The sequence below is a fragment of the Hyperolius riggenbachi genome, chromosome 2 (assembly GCF_040937935.1).
Source record: "Hyperolius riggenbachi isolate aHypRig1 chromosome 2, aHypRig1.pri, whole genome shotgun sequence".
In the NCBI taxonomy this organism is placed as follows: Eukaryota; Metazoa; Chordata; class Amphibia; order Anura; family Hyperoliidae; genus Hyperolius; species Hyperolius riggenbachi.
In genome coordinates, this window is record NC_090647.1 from 417527898 (window position 1) to 417551746 (window position 23849).

The 23849-nt window shown below is 43.7% G+C and overlaps 1 protein-coding gene across 3 annotated transcripts in view; it reads left to right on the plus strand.

Moving 5' to 3' along the window:
- RPGR (retinitis pigmentosa GTPase regulator) overlaps positions 1–23849 on the plus strand; it is a 102449-nt gene that overhangs the window by 23301 nt on the left and 55299 nt on the right. For all 3 annotated transcript variants that reach the window (XM_068269880.1, XM_068269879.1, XM_068269878.1), the window contains exons 3-4: positions 3608–3700; positions 16137–16199. In XM_068269880.1, the coding sequence (XP_068125981.1) occupies positions 3608–3700; positions 16137–16199 (156 nt within the window). The remainder of the gene's footprint in view (positions 1–3607; positions 3701–16136; positions 16200–23849) is intronic.

The following is a 23849-nucleotide window of genomic DNA, read 5'->3' on the forward strand; positions in this document are numbered from 1 at the left end:
AATTGCTGACACATTTAAACAATACTATGAATCATTATATAATCTGCGAAATGAAGTTGAGGCGACGAGTCCACAAGACTTTACGTCACGTCTAGACTCCTACCTAGAGAAAACTAAACTGCCCTCTATTCCCATAGAACTTCAAGAAGAGCTAGATGCGGACTTCTCTGAGCAGGAGCTTTTGGAGTGTATCAGGGCCACTAAATCGGGCAAGAGTCCGGGCCCAGATGGCTACACAGGCTCCTTCTACAAAAAATTTTGCACTCTGCTCTCTCCTTTGATGTTGTCAGCATTTAACTACATTTCTAAGGAGAAGGCCTTCCCTCCCCAGGCCCTTACTACACACATCACGGTAATCCCTAAACCAGACAAAGATATATCTTTATGTTCTAACTTTCGCCCTATCTCCTTGATTAATTTAGATCTAAAGTTTTATTCCAAAATGTTAGCTGAAAGGCTAAAGCTCTTACTCCCTGACATCATTCATAATGACCAGACAGGATTTGTTATTAAAAGAGAGGCTAGAGATAATACTCTCAAAACAATATCCATAATCCATAGAGCACAACACTCTAGATTGCCACTATGCATTGTTTCGGTCAACGCGGAGAAGGCATTCGACAGGGTTCATTGGCGATTTTTAGAGGGGGCGTTATCCAAGCTGGGCCTGGGACCAAAATTCATCGACAGAGTGATGGCACTATACGGCTACCCCTCTGCAAGGGTTAAGATTAATGGGACCCTGTTGGATGCCTTCCAGGTGCGGAATGGGACTAGACAATGCTGCCCCCTGTCCCCACTCTTGTATGTAATCTGCATGGAGCACTTGGCTGTGGCGCTTCGTCGAAACTCATCCATTCAAGGTATCTCTAGTGGAAATGCTCAAGTCAAACTAGCATTATTTGCTGACGATTTACTGCTCTATGTTTCGAATCCTAACATAGCCTTTCCGCACATATTACAAGAAATGTCAGAATATGGTTCATTAAGTAATTTTAAAATCAATATTTCTAAAACGGAGGTTTTGAACATTACTCTACCTGGGAAAATAGTACAAAACCTATCTGCCTCCTTCCCATTTAAATGGCAAAATGACAAGATTAAATACCTGGGAGTCTATATCTCTAAAAATCTTAACGACCTATTCCAACTTAATTTTCCTCCCCTGACCTCGAAAATATATAGTGACCTGGAAAGATGGAGAACGTTGAACCTGTCATGGTCAAGTAGGATCTGTGTGCTCAAAATGGATGTTCTTCCCAAACTCCTCTATGTAATGCAAGCTCTTCCAATATGGTTACCGGGCCCCTTTCTTAAAAAGCTCCAGAGTAAATTCTTAAATTTTGTGTGGGATAAAAAACCCCACCGTATAAATGCAAAACTACTTAGCCGGCCCGAGGAAGGAGGGGGAATAGGATTACCAGATATTCGAGCCTATTATCATGCGACTTTACTAACCCAAATATTAGACTGGTTTCAGAGTAGACGATCTAAACAATGGGTCATGCTGGATGTAGCTTTCTCGGTTTGTGATCCAAGGGCCTTACTTTGGGTTAAACCAACGTCTAGGCCCAAAAGAAATCTGATGGCTTTCGCTCCTCAGACTATTCTTAGAGGCTGGGATCTGATCAGGGGGAAATATAATCTATCTACAATATCGAGCCCACTTACGTCATTACTTGACAACCCCTATCTAGCCATGGGTCTCCACTCTAGTTCTATCCTGGGTTGGAAAAGGGAATACTGGCCTCAGATCCGTCACATCCTAGGAAACAACACAATCTTAGATTGGAAAGACCTGGGTAATCCTGACAATAAACCCAATATTAATTGGTTCACTTGGAGACAGATAAGGGAATTCTATGGTTCCATATCCCCTAAAACGAATATTCATAGAAGCCTTACCTTATTCGAATTGCTATGTTCCTCCTCAGCTGATACCGAACATAAGATCTCACTCCTATACTCAGAGATAATATGCTCATCCAGCACTGGTCATCTACTACGTATAACCGACAAGTGGGACTTAGATTTAGGAGTAACTCTTAAAGCTGAACAATGGGAGAAGATATTCCTTCTGACACACAAATCGTCTATTTCTTCATCTTTCCAGGAAAGGAACTATAAGATTCTAACTAGATGGTACAGATGCCCTTCTCTCATTGCCAAGTTTAGAGAGGGTGAAAGTGATTTATGCTGGCGTTGTCAGAATCATGTGGGTTCATATATTCATGTTTGGTGGGACTGCATCTTAATACGACCATTTTGGGAATTAATTTTTAACATCAATAATTTTCTGTATTTGGAAAGCTTACCATTTCAACCAGCTATAGCTCTACTAAATATGCTCCCGGGTAAAATTTCCCAAGCTAAAAAAAACTTAACTGGTACTTTAATGATTGTAGCCAAATTATTAATTGCAAGGAACTGGAGAAGCTCCAATATCCCAAGCACAAGTCAGATCTTCTCTGAACTGAATACGATATGTAGACTAGATGAGCTGTTCCATAGCGCGCATGACCGCAATGAGGCCTTCACCAGGAAATGGGCAGTCTGGTACGAATACAGAGAATCGGAGGAAGCCAAATCCCTCTTACGTGGCAATTCCCCCTCAGGACCCAGTCCTTGACTACTGATTCCATCTTAAATTTGATTGAATTTAATAACATATGATGGTGTTTCCAATCTCAGATTATAGCACTTCAATGGCATATCCCCAGATATTTGTGTCTGTAAATGACGGCCTTGAAAAGTATTCCACACCATAACAATACGTTATGGGCAATCATATCAGTTGAATGTTAGAAGAACATGGACCACCTTGTCTGTCTTCCTTTTGTCTCTTTGGGTCCTTCTGTGGGGACCCTTCTCTTTTTTCTATCTCCCTTTTTTTTTTTTTTTTTTTCTTCTTCTTTCTTTCTTGTCTCTCGTCCCTAATCTGAAGAACTGCTGGTCTTGAGTTATGAGAAATGGTTATAACATATATATTCATTCATAGCTATCCATGGGTCTATATCACAAAGTTTATAATCATAAAGTGTACTAGCCAGGTACACCCTGGAAACATATTTGCTTGTAATGTCCTCCAGATCGTTTGTCTGTATTTTGTATGTTATCTGTTTGAAAATCCTTTCAATAAAAAGTTTTAACAAAAAAAAAAAAAAAATCAATAGGTGAATTTTGATTGGCTTTTGCAGGCTCCACTCACTTTTCTGAATATTAATCCCAGTCACCAAGTGAACAACTGTGCAAAGTTTGAGAGCCCTACCATTAACAGTGTAAGAATTGCTGCAGTTTACATTTTCCCAGTGAAATTTGTATTTGTCTCCGCCCACTCTTTGGTTATGGGGATTAAAAGTATCCTATATGTTATTCCAGGTAATGTACTATGTGTGTGCCAAATTTCATTCAAATTCATTCAGCCATTGTTGCACGATTGAGTAACAAACATCCAAACTTCCAAACTTTCGCATTTATAATATTAGCGAGATGCATTCAGTTTTGTCACAAATGTGATATTTGTATTGTATACGATGGTTGTTTGGGTTTAACATACACCAGGAACAGTAAGTTATTGATGTTACATTCTGTCCTTATTTTCCCTCAGGAAATGGCAAGCTGTATGTATTTGGCAGCAACATCTGCGGACAGCTTGGTATCGGGTCTGGAAATGTCATCAGCATACCAACATGTGTCAAAGGTTTGTTTGAATGTTTTACACTAGATAATGTGCAAGAGATAACCAGCATTACCCGTTTAATAGTCATATTCCACATGATGAAGCAGTGGAAGGGTTTGTTTTTTTGTTTTACTTATACTAAAATGTCAAAAATGTTCTCCATCCATGTCTCACAATTTACAGCAAACTCTGACACTGTTTCTTGATGCGACCAGAAAGAATATCATGCCATGGCAGCTATGATTGTATAGCTTAAAGTGTTACTGTGCTATAGATATACGTGTGGTTAAAAGGTTTCTAGGTATAAGATGGTGATCATTTGCTCAAAGCAGGGAAAAATATATTCTAGATCAAACCATTTTCAACTTAGTCCTGGTTTAACCACTTCCCGACCGCCGTATAGACAATTGGTGGCCGGGAAGGGGACCCTGCAAGGACTGCCGTATTGACAAATGGCGGCGGTCCTTTTACGGGCATGGGCGGCGCGATTGCGTCATTCATGACGTGATCGGCCGCCAGGGACTGGCTCCGCCCACCTCGCGCTTACTAGCACCCGGATCGCCGCATACAAAGTGTATAATACACTTTGTAATGTTTACAAAGTGTATTATACAGGCTGCCTCCTGCCCTGGTGGTCCCAATGTCCGAGGGACCACCAGGGCAGGCTGCAGCCACCCTATGTCGCACCCAAGCACACTGATTTCCCCCCCCCCCTGCCCCAGATTGCCCACAGCACCCCTCAGACCCCCCCCTGCCCACCCCCCAGACCCCTGTTTGCACCCAATCACCCCCCTAATCACCCATCAATCACCCCCTGTCACTATCTGTCAACGCTATTTTTTTTAACCCCCCCCCCCCCGCCCCCTCCTGATCACCCCCCACCCCTCAGATTCTCACCAGACTCCCGCCCCCTGTGTACTGTATGCATCTATCCCCCTGATCACCTGTTTATCACCTGTCAATCACCCCCTGTCACTGCCACCCATCAATCAGCCCCTAACCTGCCCCTTGTGGGCAATCTGATCACCCACCCACACCAATAGATCGCCCGCAGATCCGACGTCAGATCACCTCCCAAGTGCAGTGTTTACATCTGTTCTCTACCCTAAACACCCACTAATTACCCATCAATCACCCATCAATCAGCCATCAATCACCCCCTATCACCACTTGTCACTGTTTCCCATCAGATCAGACCCTAATCTGCCCCTTGCGGGCACCCAATCACCCGCCTACACGCTCAGATTGTCCTCAGACCCCCCCCCCCCTTATCAATTTGCCAGTGCAATATTTACATCTGTTCTTCCCTGTAATAACCCACTGATCACCTGTCATTCACCTGTCAATCACCCATCAATCACACCCTGTCACTGCCACGCATCAATCACCCCCTGTCACTGCCACCCATCAATCAGCCCCTAACCTGCCCCTTGCGGGCAATCTGATCACCCACCCACATCAATAGATCGCCCGCAGATCCGACGTCAGATCACCTCCCAAGTGCAGTGTTTACATCTGTTCTCTACCCTAAACACCCACTAATTACCCATCAATCACCCCCTGTCACTGCTACCTATCAGATTAGACCCCTATCTGCCCCTAGGGCACTCAATCACCCGCCCACACCCTCAGAACGCCCTCAGACCCCAGCCCTGATCACCTCGCCAGTGCATTGCTTGCATCTATTCCCCCCTCTAATCACACCTTGAGACACCCATCAATCACCTCCTGTCACCCCCTAGCACACCTACCCATCAGATCAGGCCCTAATTTGCCCCGTGTGGGCTCCTGATCACTCGACCATACCCTCAGATCCCCCTCAGACCCCCTTCCGATCACCTCCCCAGTGCATTGATTGCATCTATTTTCTCCTCTAACCACCCCCTGAGACACCCATCAATCACCTCCTGTCACCCCCCCTAGCACTCCTATCCATCAGATCAGGCCCAATACAACCTGTCATCTAAAAGGCCACCCTGCTTATGACCGGTTCCACAAAATTCGCCCCCTCATAGACCACCTGTCATCAAAATTTGCAGATGCTTATACCCCCGAACAGTCATTTTGAGACATTTGGTTTCCAGACTACTCACGGTTTTGAGCCTGTAAAATGCCAGGGCGGTATAGGAACCCCACAAAGTGACCCCATTTTAGAAAAAAGACACCCCAATGTATTCTGTTAGGTGTATGACGAGTTCATAGAAGATTTTATTTTTTGTCAAAAGTTAGCGGAAATTGATTTTTATTGTTTTTTTTTCACAAAGTGTCATTTTTCACTAACTTTTGACAAAAAATAAAATCTTCTATGAACTCGCCATACACCTAACGGAATACCTTGGGGTGTCTTCTTTCTAAAATGGGGTCACTTGTGGGGTTCCTATACTGCCCTGGCATTTTAGGGGCCCTAAACCGTGAGGAGTAGTCTAGAAAACAAATGCATTAAAATGACCTGTGAATAGGACGTTGGGCCCCTTAGCGCACCTAGGCTGCAAAAAAGTGTCACATGTGGTACCGCCGTACTCAGGAAAAGTAGTATAATGTGTTTTGGGGTGTATTTTTACACATACCCATGCTGGGTGGGAGAAATCTCTCTGTAAATGGACAACTGTGTGTAAAAAAAATCAAACAATTGTCATTTACAGAGATATTTCTCCCACCCAGCATGGGTATGTGTAAAAATACACCCCAAAACACATTATACTACTTCTCCTGAGTACGGCGGTACCACATGTGTGGCACTTTTTTACACCCTAAGTACGCTAAGGGGCCCAAAGTCCAATGAGTACCTTTAGGATTTCACAGGTCATTTTGCGACATTTGGTTTTAAGACTACTCCTCACGGTTTAGGGCCCCTAAAATGCCAGGGCAGTATAGGAACCCCACAAATGACCCCATTCTAGAAAGAAGACACCCAAAGGTATTCCGTTAGGAGTATGGTGAGTTCATAGAAGATTTTATTTTTTGTCACAAGTTAGCGGAAAATTACACTTTGTGAAAAAAAAACAATTAAAGTCAATGTCCACTAACTTGTGACAAAAAAATAAAATCTTCTATGAACTCACCATACTCCTAACGGAATACCTTGGGGTGTCTTCTTTCTAAAATGGGGTCATTAGTGGGGTTCCTATACTGCCCTGGCATTTTAGGGGCCCTAAACCGTGAGGAGTAGTTTTGAAACAAAAATGACCTGTGAAATCCTAAAGGTACTCATTGGACTTTGGGCCCCTTAGCGCAGTTAGGGTGCAAAAAAGTGCCGCACATGTGGTATCGCCGTACTCAGGAGAAGTAGTATAATGTGTTTTGGGGTGTATTTTTACACATACCCATGCTGAGTGGGAGAAATATCTCTGTAAATGGACAATTGTGTGTAAAAAAAAATCAAACAATTGTCATTTACAGAGATATTTCTCCCACCCAGCATGGGTATGTGTAAAAATACACCCCAAAACACATTATACTACTTCTCCTGAGTACGGCAATACCACATGTGTGGCACTTTTTTGCAGCCTAACTGCGCTAAGGGGCCCAAAGTCCAATGAGCACCTTTAGGCTTTACAGCGGTGCTTACAATTTAGCACCCCCCAAAATGTCAGGACAGTAAACACACCCCACAAATGACCCCATTTTGGAAAGTAAACACTTCAAAGTATTCAGAGAGGGGCATGGTGAGTCCGTGGCAGATTTCATTTTTTTTTTTGTCGCAAGTTAGAAGAAATGGAAACTTTTTTTTTTTTTGTCACAAAGTGTCATTTTCCGCTTACTTGTGACAAAAAATAATATCTTCTATGAACTCACTATGCCTCTCAGTGAATACTTTGGGATGTCTTCTTTCCAAAATGGGGTCATTTGGGGGGTATTTATACTATCCTGGAATTCTAGCCCCTCATGAAACATGTCAGGTGCTCAGAAAAGTCAGAGATGCTGGAAAATGGGAAAATTCACTTTTTGCACCATAGTTTGTAAACACTATAACTTTTACCCAAACCAATACATATAGGCTGAATGAGTTTTTTTTTTTTTTTATCAAAAACATGTTTGTCCACATTTTTCGTGCTGCATGTATACAGAAATTTTACTTTATTTGAAAAATGTCAGCACAGAAAGTTAAAAAAATCATTTTTTTGACAAAATTCATGTCTTTTTTGATGAATATAATAAAAAGTAAAAATCGCAGCAGCAATCAAATAGCACCAAAAGAAAGCTTTATTAGTGACAAGAAAAGGAGCCAAAATTCATTTAGGTGGTAGGTTGTATGAGCGAGCAATAAACCGTGAAAGCTGCAGTGGTCTGAATGGAAAAAAGTGCCTGCTCCTTAAAGTGAACCTAAAGCCGGTAAAAAAAAATGAGATTAACTCACCTGGGGCCTCCCTCAGCCCCCTGCAGCCGATCGGTGCCCTCGCAGCTCCACTCCGATGTCCCAGGAGCCGCCGGCGAGCACTTCCGGTTTCGCCGTCACCAGCCGATAGGCATGGGAACGCGAGTGATTGTTCGCGTTCCCAGCCTGTATATCGCCCCCTATGCTGCTATTGCGGCAATAGCAGCATAGGGGGCGATATACAGGCTGGGAACGCGAACAATCACTCGCGTTCCCATGCCTGTCGGCCGGTGACGGCGAAACCGGAAGTGCTCGCCAGCGGGTCCTGGGACATCGGAGCGGAGCTGCGAGGGCACCGATCGGCTGCAGGGGGCTGAGGGAGGCCCCAGGTGAGTTAATCTCATTTTTTTTTACCAGCTTTAGGTTCACTTTAAGGGGGGTAAAGCCCACGGTCCTCAAGTGGTTAAAATCTTAGCATGAAATTCACACTGTTCATATTAAGATGTGACTCATCTCTGTTCCTGTACTCCCTGTACGCTGAAGAGCTGATAAAAGCTGCAAAGAGATGATAAGAAGGGCAGACAAACAAAAACAGCAGTTTTGATTTTAATGTATCTTTGAAAACATTCCACTGCTAACCAAGTGGCTTTATAAATCCGTATGGAGTGAGTGAAGGAACACCCAAGAATGTATATATTTTTTAAAAAAAGGATATGAAACTTCTAGCTAATGAAGTTTTTTTTTCTTCTTCTATGACTTCTAATGTATTCTAGTAGTAATAGCCACAACCACAAGATCAGTTGTCCATTTAAAACCGTGTATAAAGCAACAAGGCGGAACAAGTTTTATCTGAAATCTTCAGGAAGGGTAAAATTCTAACATTGCTGTACAGATGTGTCACTAGCCTGCAGGCTAGTGAGACATGCATATTGCTGAACATACACTCACCTAAAGGATTATTAGGAACACCATACTAATATGGTGTTTGACCCCCTTTCATCTTCAGAACTGCCTTAATTCCACATGACATCAATTTAACAAGGTGCTGAAAGTATTCTTTATAAATGTTGGCCCATATTGATAGGATAGCATCTTGCAGTTGATGGAGATTTGTGAGGCACGGCACGAAGCTCCTGTTTCATCACATCCCAAAGATGCTCTATTGGGTTGAGATCTGGTGACTGTGGGGGCCACACTACAGTGAACTCATTATCATGTTCAAGAAACCAGTTTGAAATGATTCAAGCTTTGTGACATGGTGCATTATCCTGCTAGAAGTAGCCATCAGAGGATGGGTACATGGTGGTCATGAAGGGATGGACATGGTCTGAAACAATGCTCTGGTAGCCCGTAGCATTTAAACAATGCCCAGTTGGCACTAAGGGGCCTAAAGTGTGCCAAGAAAACATCCCCCACGCCATTACACCACCACCAGCAGCCTGCACAGTGGTAACAAGGCATGATGGATCCATGTTCTCATGCTGTCTACGCCAAATTCTGACTCTTCGAGACTCATCAGACCAGGAAAATTTTTTCCAGCCTTCAACTGTCCAATTTGGGTGAGCTCGTGCAAATTGTAGCCTCTTTTTTTCTATTTGTAGTGGAGATGAGTGGTACCCGGTGGGGTCTTCTGCTGTTGTAGCCCATCCGCCTCAAGGTTGTGCATGTTGTGGCTTCACAAATGCTTTTCTGCATACCTCGGTTGTAACGAGTGGTTATTTCAGTCAACGTTGCTCTTCTATCAGCTTGAATCAGTCGGCCCATTCTCCTCTGATCTCTAGCATCAACAAGGCATTTTCGCCCACAGGACTGCTGCATACTAGATGTTTTTCCCTTTTCACACCATTCTTTGTAAACCCTAGAAATGGTTGTGCGTGAAAATCCCAGTACCTGAGCAGATTGTGAAATACCCATCTGGCACCAACAACCATGCCATGCTCAAAATTGCTTAAATCACCTTTCTTTGCCATTCTGACATTCAGTTTGGAGTTCAGGAGATTGTCTTGACCAGGACCACACCCCTAAATGCATTGAAGCAGCTGCCATGTGATTGGTTGATTAGATAACTGCATTAATGAGAAATTGAGCAGGTGTTCCTAATAATCCTTTAGGTGAGTATATGTTTCTGGTTTTTTTTTTTTTTTAGTCTTTCAATGAGTACAATGTGTAATGTCGTTTCTAAGCAATTGCAATTTCTAAGCAATTCAAATATTGATTGAGGCAGAAAAGGCATAGTTTTACTCATTTGTAACGTGGAATATGTCTGTACTTTGGAATTGGAAAACATTATGTGCATATATGTATGTATCCCTACAAAGATAATAAAAATACCCAATACATACTGAAAAAAGCAAACCAAGGCATGAAAAAAATAAATACAGTACATAAAATCAGCTATCAGATCGAAGAATGAATGTATGGGCTGGTGCACTCCAAGAGCGGTTCTGAGCGTTTTTAAAAACACTTGCGTTTTGAAAGCAGCTTGGCTAGTGTACAGTATTTCAATGGGATGGTGCACACCAGAGCGGTTCGTTTTCCCCCCAAACGCAAACTCGGGTCCTGCAGCATTTTTGCGGATTTCTGAAGCTATTCTGCCTCAATGTTAAGTATAGGAAAGTGGAAAATTGCTCTGAAAACGCTAGATCAGAGGGATTTTCCAAGCGTTTTCGTTACACAAGCTGTTCAGTTACAGCTCTACATTAACAAAATATAAAATGTGCTACACCATCCAAAAAACGCTCAAAAAAACGCTAGGCATGGGTAGAAAATCGCTCTGAACATGCCTAGAACCGCTCTGAAAAAACGCTTCTAGAAACGCTAGCATTTGCGGATACGCTAGCGTTTTTTGGTGTGCACTGGCTCTGACTCCGATTACCTTGATTACTGTCTATTGTACGGCTTACTGAATAGTTTAAAGGACAGACATTTATTTGATAACACTGATATAGTTATTTTCAAGAGACACTGCAGAGGTCACAGAGGCTGACCTGTGCCTGGTGTTTTTGCAGTCATCTGACGCTGTCACTGTGTCAGAGCAACTTTCAATGACAAATGACCTATTTGCTATAATGTCATTTATGCCTGTCATCAAATTTTTGTAGAAGACATGGTGAAAGACAAACCTCAATAGTTACATTACTGCTTGTTATCTTTCCTAATAATAATCTCTGATACATATTGTAGGATTGCTCTTATAGTTTTCCAGGTCTGACAGAAGGCAGTACAGTATCTTATTGCCATTCTGAGCACAAACGTAAAGGAAAAATCCTGCTGTTCCTTAGCTTTGGTTTTCTGATTCAGTTCTTGGAACACAGACAGTTGTACTTTGAACTTGCCATTGTTCCCTTTGTTAATTTTTTATAAATATGCTATCAAACCTTCAAATTGGCCCTTGATTAATAATGCAAGTGTAGCCTGCAATCATAAAGAGATGGGGGAACTCCTTGGCTGCTGTATTGCGAACAGAAATATCATCTTTAAAGCCCATTTCCTGCCTATTCTCTTGTTAATGATGTCCCTCCATCGTCCCCCAGAAGTAATTTAACATTAGAATAAACGTTTAAAACTCTCTCCAGATACCTTCATTTACAGTGGTGTAGCTAAAGAGCTGTGGGCCCCGGTGCAAGTTTTACATGGGGCCCCCCCAAGCACTCTATACATAACAATTGATACGGCGCACCAAAACCTGCCAAGGACAACCCCAGTGTCAGAGGTGCAAGAAGGGGTTGGGGAACAGTGTGTTAAGGATTACTACTATTCAAAGCATCTATAGAAGTGATTATTATCAGCACAGGACCAATAGAGAGCTAATACTGTGATAGAGGGTGGACCCTTCGGGGCCCCTCTGGCCCAAGGGCCCCGATGCGGTCGCTACCTCTGCGCCCCCTATTGCTACGCCCCTGTTCATTTAATAATCTGCAGCATGGTTTTCTTCTCCTTGGGAAGCAATGCCTTCTGGGAAGGTAGGCATGGTCAAGCAGAAGCTTACTACTGCTTCAAGAGGATGATGAAGGCTTGGCCAAGCTGCTATTTGTCTGCCCTTGTGCTGGAGTCAAAAGAGGGGTGCTTCTAATTGCACTGGGGGTGTAGTTCCAGTTGACATGCTTTGGGAGAACATCCAAGGGACCTGCCAGTTGGTAGGCAAAAATAATTTGGAAGTGTCACATGACTGCTCTGCAAATATTTACAAACCGGTGTAACACAAGGTGATAGGCAGCAGGTGCTTTTTGCCTCCAGGGACAGGCACAGTGCAAAGCAAATGTGGAGATAGTCCTTAAGATTCATGAACACCCATATTTATATCTGCCTTAAAGAATATTTACACTATGTACAGAAAACAGGCCACTAGATGAGAAACCTCCATAAAAGGAGCAAACCTATTTTTTTTTATTCCCAAATCCGAATCTCGTCCAGGCCAAGGACTACCAACACTGGAGCCCCGCAGGGATGTGTTTTGTCACCCTTCCTGTTCTCACTCTATACCAACAACTGTACGTCTAAGGACAACTCTGTTAAGGTCATCAAATTTGCCGACGGTACCACCATTGTTGGCCTCTTAAGCAAGGGAAATGAACAGGCCTACCGAGATGAGGTGGATAGAATCTGCCACTGGTGTGGAGCAAACAAGCTGGTGCTCAATACCACCAAAACTGTGGAGATGGTCATTGACTTCAGAAGGCGGAGGACGACCCCCCGCCCAATTCTCATTTACGGGGCTGAAGTCGAAATCGTTTCCAGCGTTCGACTCCTGGACACAACCATATCTGATGACCTGAGCTGGAAGAACAACACCATCACAACCCAAAAGAAGGCCCAGCAGAGACTTTTCTTCCTGCGCCAACTAAAGAAGTTCGGTATGGCCCAAGAACTCCTCAAATCCTTCTACTCCGCCACCATAGAGTCTGTCCTTTGCACCTCGATACTTGTATGGTACGCTGGTGCCACCGCCAGCGACAGGTACAAAATTCAGAGGGTCATCAGATCAGCAGAGAAAATAATTGGGAAACCCCTCCCCCCTCTGGAGCTCATCCACAACTCTAGGTTGTGCTCTAGAGCGGCAAAGATTGCCAATGACCCATCACACCCAGGTCATCGCTTCTTCCGACGGCTCCCATCGGGTCGGAGGTTCCGGGCCATCCCCACCAAGACATCTAGGCACAGAGACACTTTCTTCCCCGCGGCGGTGAGGCTATTAAACTCCCTATAAATCCCATGGCGCCCCCCTCACACTTGTACTTGCCGTCACCACCCATGGCCCAAGAGTGTGTACAGTACTGGGATTCTTCTGAGAACGTTGTGCTGCTTCTTGCTGTGATACTGCCTCGGTTTTTCTTGCATTGTATATTTCTGCTGTAACTGCCTCGGTTTTCCTTGCATTGTATATTTCTGCTGTAACTGCCTCGGTTTTTCTTGCATTGTATATTTCTGCTGTAACTGCCTCGGTTTTCCTTGCATTGTATATTTCTGCTGTAATTGCCTCGGTTTTTCTTGCATTGTATATTTCTGCTGTAACTGCCTCGGTTTTCCTTGCATTGTATATTTCTGCTGTAACTTCATGTTGTGCACTGTTCTCACATTATGTCTCTACTGTACACTGTTCTCACGTTATGTTTCTACTGTACACTGTTCTCACGTTATGTCTCTACTGTAACTTATCATTGCGAACTGCCCTGTGATGCTAAAACCAATTCCGGGCATGACCCAGTCATGCTTGGCGAAATAAACGATTCTGATTCTGAATAACTGAAAAGCCAGTCATTTGCAGCACAGGACTCCAATACCTTACTTTGTCAGTCCCACACATATCCACTTATCCAGTTAACTTTTCTCTTGAGTTTTCTCCCAGGAGATAATTTTTCATTGAAAACAGACAAGCAGATCCGTATTGCGTATGCGTTAGTCCAGGCTTGCACATGCGCAGTTAGGCTGTATCTATCTTGGGAAAGCAAAACTTTACCTTTGCCTAGCATCCCCTTAATGTTAAATCCTTCCCGACTACTAACTCTAATCTCCTCTCTAATATAATAATATTTATCTGATGCATTGATCTAATCTGTGTACCCTGGCAGCTAAACCTAATCTCCCTCTACCACATTCTAATAATCATCAACAGACATCATCTACAGAGTTGGGAATTTTGGCTGTGTGATAGCTAAATGCCTTTTGCCAAAATTAATGCCCCCAAATTGAAAAGTGTGCGGACTGCTTCAGCTGAAGCTGAAATGTCCAATGCTAGAATGACCCCCATGACTGAAAAAAGTGTGCTTCTATAATGGCTGAACTGATTTTCATTTGTCAATCCTTTAAAGAGAACCCAAGGTGAGGATATGGGGGGCAGATGGGACACAGAGCCAAGTTCTCTGCCTAATAACATGGCTCTGTGTCCCCCAAACGCCGCTCTCCGCCCCCCACCGCCGCTCTATAGCCCCCCGAGTTAAGCAACAAGATTTGTTGCTAACTCGGAGGTAAACAGAGGGGAGAGGAATTCCCTGCTTAAAACGTCCACCAAGGGCGTTCCTACAAGGTTTCCTGAGCTGCCATTGGGAAGCTCTCTCCCCTGGCCACGCCTCCTGCCGCTCCCCCACCTCCCTGCACGCTATGAGAGACCACACATTCTCTCAGTGCAGCTATGTGACCCAGGGGTCATGCAAGTGAAAGTGGGCCATCGCGGCCCACAGGAGCGTCGGGGAGCAGTGGTTTTTGCGGCTACCTGATCCGCTCAGCCCTGCGGATCAGGTAAACTACTTTTTTTTATTTTATTATCTTTTTGAGCCTACCTCAGGCTCTCTTTAAAGGGAACCTGAAGTGAGAGGGATACGGAGGCTGAGATATTTATTTAATTTTAAACAATACACATTACCTGGCTCTCCTGCAGATCCCCTGCCTTTAAAACTGACAAGATTAGCTGTATGCTTGTTTCAGGTGTGTGATTCAGATACTGCTGCAACCAGTAAGATCAGCAGAATGCCAGGCAACTGGTATTGTTTAAAAGGAAATAAATATGTAAATATGGTAGCCTCCATATCCCTCTCACTTCAGATTCCCTTTAATTTGGTGTTTAGTAATTAGTACATTGAAAAAAGCATGATCAATATGCCATTATGCCATCTTAGTTGGAAAGTAGTGGTGGTACATAGCTTTCTTCTTTAGTTAGATTTAAAGAGAAACCGTGACGTAGAATTAAACTTCATCCCAATCAATAGTTGATACCCCCTTTCCCACGGGAAATCTTTTCCTTTACTCAAACGCATCATCAGGGGGCTCTGTGTGGCTGATATTGTGGTGAAACTCCTCCCACAGTGTGAGGTCAGGACCATGGTCCTGACAGTTTCCTGTCTGTGAACTTCATTGCATTGTGGGAATTAACAGCTGTTAACAGCTGGGTCCAACTACCAAAAAAGCAAGCATCATCTTCTTCCTCTGACATAACCTGCCAGCCAGCAGTAAAAATGTCACCATGTGGTTAATGTCAGGATGTAAATCAGGGAGCGGAAAGATTTTACTATAAAAAGAACTGACTGAGGGCCCGTTTCCACTGGCGCGGTTTCGCCGAGTTTGCAGAGTTTCCCCGCAGGCAAATCGGGCAGGGAAACTCTGCCATAGGGAACAAGGGCACCAATGGCCGATTCGCTTGCACTAGTGATTCGGCCGGCATTTTTATCCGAAATGGTGCGGGAGGCTGCGTGGCGGCATGGCACGGCTGATTCGTCTCAGTATCTGCACACCAGGAAGTGATGCCTCGCGTCTCGCAGACGCATGCGTCACTAGTGGAAACAGGCCTAAATCATTTATACATAATTATTGTAAAGATGAAGCACTTTTTTATTACATTATTTTCACTTGAGTTCCTCTTTAAAATCACAGCTCAGGGCTACAAATGAGGAATTTTTCTTTTTGGTTAATTAAAAAAAATCCTTAAAAATCATTTTTTAGGAAGACTATTTGGCAATGTGATGTCTAAGCTCTTTCTCTGTACCCCATCGTGGTTCTTTACCAGAGGGTAGTGACACACTGCCTTGTTAACCCCTATCGCTCTGGCATGAGTGAAGAGTTCAGCAAATTAGCAGTTTTGAATTCACCAAGTGAAATGTTGGATTGCTTTTTTAAATAACATTTGTTTTGTGTATTTTTTATTTTTTATAGCCTTGAAATCTGAAAAAGTAAAACTTGCTGCTTGTGGAAGAAATCACACTTTGATCTATACAGGTAAAAATTAGATGTACATTTTATATATTTATTTGCAACATAAATAATAATTCCAACATAGCATTGTAGAAGGGCATAATTTTCTAGTCTTGTGCATGAATATGTTTGAATTGCCTTTTGCAAACGGGAGGAGCGATCAGAGTGGCATTCTTATGTTTGTAGGTGTCAGGTAGAGGTGGTGCTAATCTGTAGTTCACCGTTGGTGACAAAGTAATTCTGTAAAGGGACAAAGGGAGGAGACCGCACTCAATATAGTGGTGGGACAGGTGGCCAATGGCCACTGGAAAGTGAGACAGCTGGCCAATGGCCACTGGAAAGGTCCCACCTGATGTGGTGGCTGGTGGACTTATGTAGGGCTGACCAGCATGCAGGCAGTGCCCCACTAGCCGGGGACTTGGCTCATAAGGAATTCTCCCACTCCCGGTGATGTGTAGAAGATTAGGCTGGCTCCTTGCGTAGGTGTGTGGCATCCCTGCACTCTACAGGCGCTCACTCAGGTGAGTAGGTGGGACTTCTCCACAGTTTGTGTGAAGACTGCGGCAGGCAGTTGGAGAGCCTGTGTGCCTTTCTATGGTGTCACTGCACTTGCAGTATACGGCTAAGTTAGGCTGGTCGGAAAGGGATGGAGAGGATAATACAATTGGGGGTAATGCATGGCGGTGTGAAAAAAACAAACAAACTGCGTCTACCGTTATAGATGAGCAGTAACTTTCATCAAAAAGGTTGCAATGCGTTTCAGGAGCACATGCTCCTTTCATCAGACCAAGCATATCCAAAAATTCACAGTCAATTTAAGTAGTGGCAGAAACATTCATTGGTTAACCAGAATTCCAGAATGGCTAATCACAGAGTATATGCAAAAATGGGGAATCACATGATCCTTTGGGACTACTGGGTATACGTATATAAAGGCTAATACGTCCTTTATTTGTGTCTAACATGACAGATAGTTAAAGGAATACTGTAGGGGCGTCGGGGGAAAATGAGTTGAACTTACCCGGGGCTTCTAATGGTCCCCCGCAGACATCCTGTGCCTGCGCAACCACTCACCGATGCTTCGGCCCTGCCTCTGGTTCACTTCTAGAATTTTAGACTTTAAAGTCTGAAAACCACTGCGCCTGCGTTGTCGTGTCCTCGCTCGCGCTGATTTCACCAGGAGCGTACTGCGCAGGCCCAGTATGGTCTGTGACTGCGCATTACGCGCCTGGTGACAACAGCGGGAGCAAGGATACGGCACCGCAGGCGCAGTGGTTTTCAGACTTTAAAGTCTGAAATTCCAGAAGTGAACCGGAGGCGGGGCCAGAGCATCTGTGAGTGACTGTGCGGGCACAGGATGTCTGTGGGGGACCATTAGAAGCCCCAGGTAAGTTCAACTCATTTTCCCCCGAACCCCCTACAGTATTCCTTTAAACTTATTACAAGTTTTAATCGTTGGACAAATACTTGAGGCTAATATAAAAGACTAGGTGACCTAGTCTGTCTCTGCCGCATGTCTGTGCGCATGCGCCCTCACACACTCCCGCCCCGCGTACACACATGCCCACCACGTGCGTGCACACAAACTGCCCGCCCGCCCCTTGGCCCCATCCTCCCCTGCAAGTTGCGCGTCACTCCCCTTCAGTGTCTCTGCGTCCCTTCACATGCACAGAGAGAAAACACACAGGGACATGGGATGCAGAGACACTTAGGTTTTATTAGGTAGGATTTAGAACCTTGTGTACTAGGGAAACTTTTTGGATACTTCAACTGGACACCCTCACCCCTAATTGGCTCAATGTATCACTGGAAACCATTAGTAAATAAGGACTTTTTACTGATTTTTACTTACTATCATCTTTTATTTTTTATTACCAATTTTTATTGTATCCTCCCATAGACAGATTAAAGTTACTGCTTTTCTATAACTGTAGACACCGTTTTTTTTTTTTTGTTGTTGTTGTTTTTTTTTTTTTTTTAGACCTACACGCATTACCCCCATTATATTATCCTCTTCGTTCCTCTCCGACCAGCCTAGCTTAGCCATACACTGCAAGTGCTGTGACGCGGCATAGAAAGGCACACAGGCTTTCCCAACTGGCTGCTGCAGTCTTCACACAAATCGCAGAGTGGTCCCACCTACCCGCCTATGTGAGCGCCTGCAGAGTGCAGGGATGCCACACGGCATTGGGGTACACACTTCAGACGAGGAACCACCCTAATCTTCTACACATCGCCGGGAGTGGCAGGATTCCTTACAAGCCAAGTCCCTGGCCAGTGAGACACTGCCTGCACGCTGGTCAGCCCATTACAGGTCCACCATCCAGCAGCCATTGGCCAGCTGTCTCGCCACTATACTGAGTGCGCTCTTCTTCCTTTGTCCCTTTACAGAATTTTTTAGTTTTGAGTAATTTAAACACTACTCGACAACGCGTCATTTTAAAACGTCCGGTTGGTCACTCTTAACGGACCAACAGATGTTTTAAAACGTCCTCTGCTGCCGTGCACCAGGGTGCCCGCTGCGCGTAATTGTTGCAACTTTGAGAGCCGCGATTGGTGAAAAGTATTCCCTGAACCAATCAAAGTGCCTGTAAGGGAAAGTTTAAAGAAAACCTGAACTGAAAATAAAAAGTCAAAATAACCATACACAGGTCATACTTATGTAGTAGAAAGCAAAGGAGGAGGCACTGCTTCTTTAAAATCCCTTTATTCCGGTGGGAAAAATAGCAGGTACATAGCAGTGGGGGTATCAGATGCCTGACAGCTGTTTCGCTGGTTTAAACCAGCTTCCTCAGAGGCGAAACAGCTGTCAGGCATCTGATACCCCCACTGCTATGTACCTGCTATTTTTCCCACCGGAATAAAGGGATTTTAAAGAAGCGGTGCCTCCTCCTTTGCTTTCTACTACATTGGATTTCAACTGTTTATTGGACGTGCACGCTCCGATTCCCATCTCCGGTGTGTCTGCCCTGCTGCATTTGGTGCCAGGTACTGTGTTTCTATTTCCATTACAGGTCATACTTACCTCCTGTGTAGTCTACTCCGCAATCTCTTTCTCCTCTCTTGCGTCCCATTTGTCCACTGTAATCAATGGAATTCTCCGTCCTCCATTTTAAAAATGGCCATTACCCCTTAACAGCTTCCTGGTCAGCACACTGGTAAACTCTAATATCACCCACTTGGGCCATAGGGAAACATGGACGTTACCTTGCACATTCAGTTGTAACTGACAGCTGCTGATATATAACTGACAGCAACTGGTATATTTCAGTTCTGACGAAATATTGTCAGAACTGGAAGGGATCTCTGTAAGAAGAAAATGGTGAGCTTCTGAGATGAACTGACAGTGAGGTTAGTATGTAATATTAATTTACAGCTACCTTATGTGTTTATTTTAAATAATTTTACTCGCTTCAGGTTCCCTTTAAGACTTCAACGTGATGCAAATGATCTTTGCTGTAACACTGTCTGTGTGCTTGCTCAAAGTAAAACTAAAGTAGAAATACACATTTCACACTACATTTTACGCTTTTTGCATGAAATAAAAACAAATTAATACCTCCCTACTATAGTTACCAATGAATAGTTGCAGTAAGAACTGAGCTTTTTTTTTTTTTTTTTTTTTTAATAATATCTACTGTATGTCATGGGTATATTACTGTTATTTTAGTAATATGGGCGTGTAATTATTGGCCAGATACAAAACAACCCAAACCAGAAAAAATACACCTTTATTTCCAAATAATATATTGTCGTCATACATTGTACTAGGAACATCCATTTAAATGTTGTGATAATCGGGACCAATGGGCAAATAAAATGTGTGGGATTTATTTATAGTAGCATTGCATATTTTAAAACTTTAGTGGATGGAATTGGAGAAATAGTGTATTTTTTCATTTTTTTTCTTTTTTTTTACCCATAAAATGCACAGAAAATAAAGTAATTACTAAAAACAAGTATCGCCCACAAAAAGCCTAATTTGTGGCGAAAAAAACAAGGTATAGATCATTTTGATGTGATTTGTAGTAATAAAGTTATTGACGAATGAAAGGGAGGAGTGCTGACAGGTGAAAATTGCTCTGGTCCGTTAGGGTAAAAACCCTTGGGGGTGAAGTGGATAAAGGACAACTGGGATGATAGAAATATGGAAAATGCCAGTGCCTGCATTTTTTTTTCATGAAATGCTGTTTTCCTACGTCTTGTAGTAATTTGCTTTTAATACTTACCACTGGCCCAGAATGAGAATGTAGATTATGGCCTCCATTCACAAAAGTGAAAAGAAAAAAATACATATTTTGAACAGTTGACATTATAGTTACATATACTTTGAGTTACTGTTATCTTTTAACACCTAAGGTTCACATAGGTATGAACCTAGGGTACAGGTGTCAATGAGAATGTAAATTATGGACTCCATTCACAAAAGTGAAAAGAAAAAAATACGTATTTTGAACAGTTGACATTATAGTTACATCTCCTTTGATTTACTGTTATCTCTTAACAACTAAGGTTCATATAGGTATGAACCTGGGGTACAGGTGTCAATCTCAAGCCCCAAGCGCCAAATGCGGCCCTCCTACTCATTTTATATGACCCTTGAGAGCTTTAAGTGTGCAGCATTGTCAGCAGTGAGAGAACAACAGCTCATTGCCTTTCCATCTAGAGGAGCACACCGGTGACCGTGTTTCTGGTTAAAAACGTGTCACTTGTCAGGGTGCAGCAACAACCCCATAGTGAAATTTGATTGGGGCCCTGTGCTGGGATCCATAACGCCTCTTGTTGGTTGATAAAACACATACTTCCTCCCCCCAACACCCTCTCCCCACCCCGAACACCCTCTCCACATATTGGAGAGTAGCACAACAGAGCAGTGTAATATTTACCTGCTCCAAATGCATCGGGTTTCTGTTCTTCCCAGCAGCTGTACACTCTATGTTTCCATACCTCCACACCGATCATGTATTTGGAGCCAGAGGTATGCAGCATAGCGCATATGGCTGTCAGGAAGAGCAGAAGAGACCCAAAGCTGCACTGGACTAGGTATTTATTAAACTGCTCTATTGTGCTACTCTGCAGAAGGGGGAGAAGCTGCCCCCAATGGTCTGTATAATGCCTGAAGAAGAAACTCCATTTCAAAAGCTTGCAATAAACCATGTACAGTTAGTCATCAAAGGTATTACCGGAATCAACGCTTATTGGTTTGATGTCTGCATTTCAGTATATGATAAATATTGATTAACATTTTCTTCCCATGATTTAGACTATGTTTTAGATTTTGTCCTATTACGTGTGAGTTGGACACCCCTGACTTAGGGTGTCTGCTCAGAGCTGCATCTCAGTACAGGTATGGAGCTGCTGCAGATTGTTTTTACTGTTTATGACCCGGCATAATCCAAATAGAATTTGAGCGGTTATGCAGCACAACATACACTAGGTAGGAAAAACAGTAGTGCAATTCCATATTGAGAGGTTATGGCAGAAAGGAAGATGCGTAATTTTGAAGAGGAGGACCTGCATAAACTTTCTTTAAGGCTACTTACACACCAAGTCGTTGCGTTTTAGGGGACGTTATGGTCGCATAAAGTGCCCCTAACGCAACGCATGGTGGTGCGGGAGAGGATGGTAGAGTGAGTTGCGTTAGGCGGCTCTATCCACATAAGGTCTCCCAGAGTGGCGCTGATTGGCCGGCGGGACCACGTGATGCGGAGAGAGACACTCCACATCACGTGGTCCCGCCGGCCAATCAGCGGCCGCCAGTGCAGTGCATATCAAGTAGCCATGTGCGCGGCTACTGTAGCGGCATCTCCCCGCCTCCTCTCCGCCCCCCACTGAGCATGTGCAAACAGTCTAACGCGGCTGAAGCCGCTAGAACGCACAGCATGCTGCACCTTCACTACAACGTGCAGCGTTACATGTAACGCAACGTGGGCAGTGTGAACAGCCCACTTGTGTTACATTGCTGTGCGTTGGGGGAGCGTTACAGGCTACACTAACGTGCGCCTGTAACGTCCCTGTGTGGAAGCATTCTAAATGCTGCATAGCAAGGTTTCTATGGCAGGGTAGTAAATTTCAAAGAGTGGAAAAAGTTCTAAAAAATCCTCAGAGACGTGCATGGGAAGAAATTGTGAATTAAGGGTACATTAGTAGGTAATTTGAGGAGAGGAAAGAATAGTTGTGGTTTATTTTGTATTAACTAGGATGTAAAAATAGGAAGGACACATTTATAGTTCCTCTTTAGGAAAATAACTAGGGTGCCAGAAATGGCAGTAGGCACTTGGCTATAGTAGAGCAGAGTGCCAGGAATACAGGATATAAATGTAGGCAAATAATCAGGCGTGTGGGGTCAGGCTGTTATGTAGCTGAACTCCACCTCAGCTGTAGATTATTGTTAGGTAGGTAGGGAGAAGGTTTGTGTTAGGAGTAGGTGGAGTAAGATTAGTGTACGAAATAGGTTAACAAAGGTGATAGTACAATATTGGTAACATTGCTAATATGCTACTATCAGCATTGCCCAACACCAATGTTGCCAACTCATGCCATTAATTGACACACATGATTTATACAGGTCTCAGGGTAGATGGATGCAGTCCAGGCCTGAGTATATGTAAGTAACCCCAGAACCTGTACACTTTAGACTAGTCAGCAATTAAAGGCATAATTTGGAAAAATTCGGAAACCCTGCCAGGCACCAAAATTATTGGGTGCATTTATTCTATGTATGCAGTAACGGTGCCTGGGAATAGCAGCCTTTCTCTTAGCTTAAAGGCGCAAGCTCAGGTCTGCTTTAACGGGTACCTGAAATAACACCAATACATGATTATGTGTCATTCCCGTATATAACTTATTAAATTATTATCCTGGTGCTGAACGCTATATAATATTTAAATTTGTTTTAAGGTAAAACATTTTTTTTAAGAATTATTAAAGTGTACCTGAAATGGTGTAATAAAAAGATTTGATACTTATCCTGGGCTTCCTCCAGCCCCATGAGCACCGATGCGTCCCTCGCCGTCCTCCTGAGTGCCTCCGTTTGGCCGCAACCAGTCCCGGTAATCTGACTCAGTCGCTCCAGTCAGGGGCCGTGCATGCACAGAAAAGCCGACTGGTGTGACTGAGCCAGATTACCAGGACTGATTGTGGCTGAACGGAGGCAGTCGGGAGAACAGCGAGGGATGCATCTATGCTCATGGGGCTGGAAGAGGCCCCGGGTAAGTATCAAATCTTTTTATTATGCCATCTCAGGTTTACTCTAAGTATATATTATGACAAATTGGTGCATATTGTTTGCAAATGATTTTTGATATGATAATGTAAGGCTTGGTGGTGTATTCTCCACAGTCAGCATGCAACGCATGAGCTGACGTGGAGGAGGTACACACACTAGCACAAAGAAACAGGCTATCCCTAGTATAGTGGAGGGGAGGACTGACTCCAATAGGAGATTGTGGCGCACAGAGCCGGTGCAGATCTGACAGCCACAAACAATGCTTTCGTTATAACGTCTCAGCGCAAAGTAGCGCTGAGCGCATAAACCAGAACTGAGGAGATCAGGACAGGTAGACAGAATGAACGCTTGCTAGCTAGCGGATATTTAGCGACAGCAAGCGTCTAAAACCAGACAGACTGGAATGAGGCAGCCAATGCGTTGCGGCGATGGCGTGCCTCACAAAG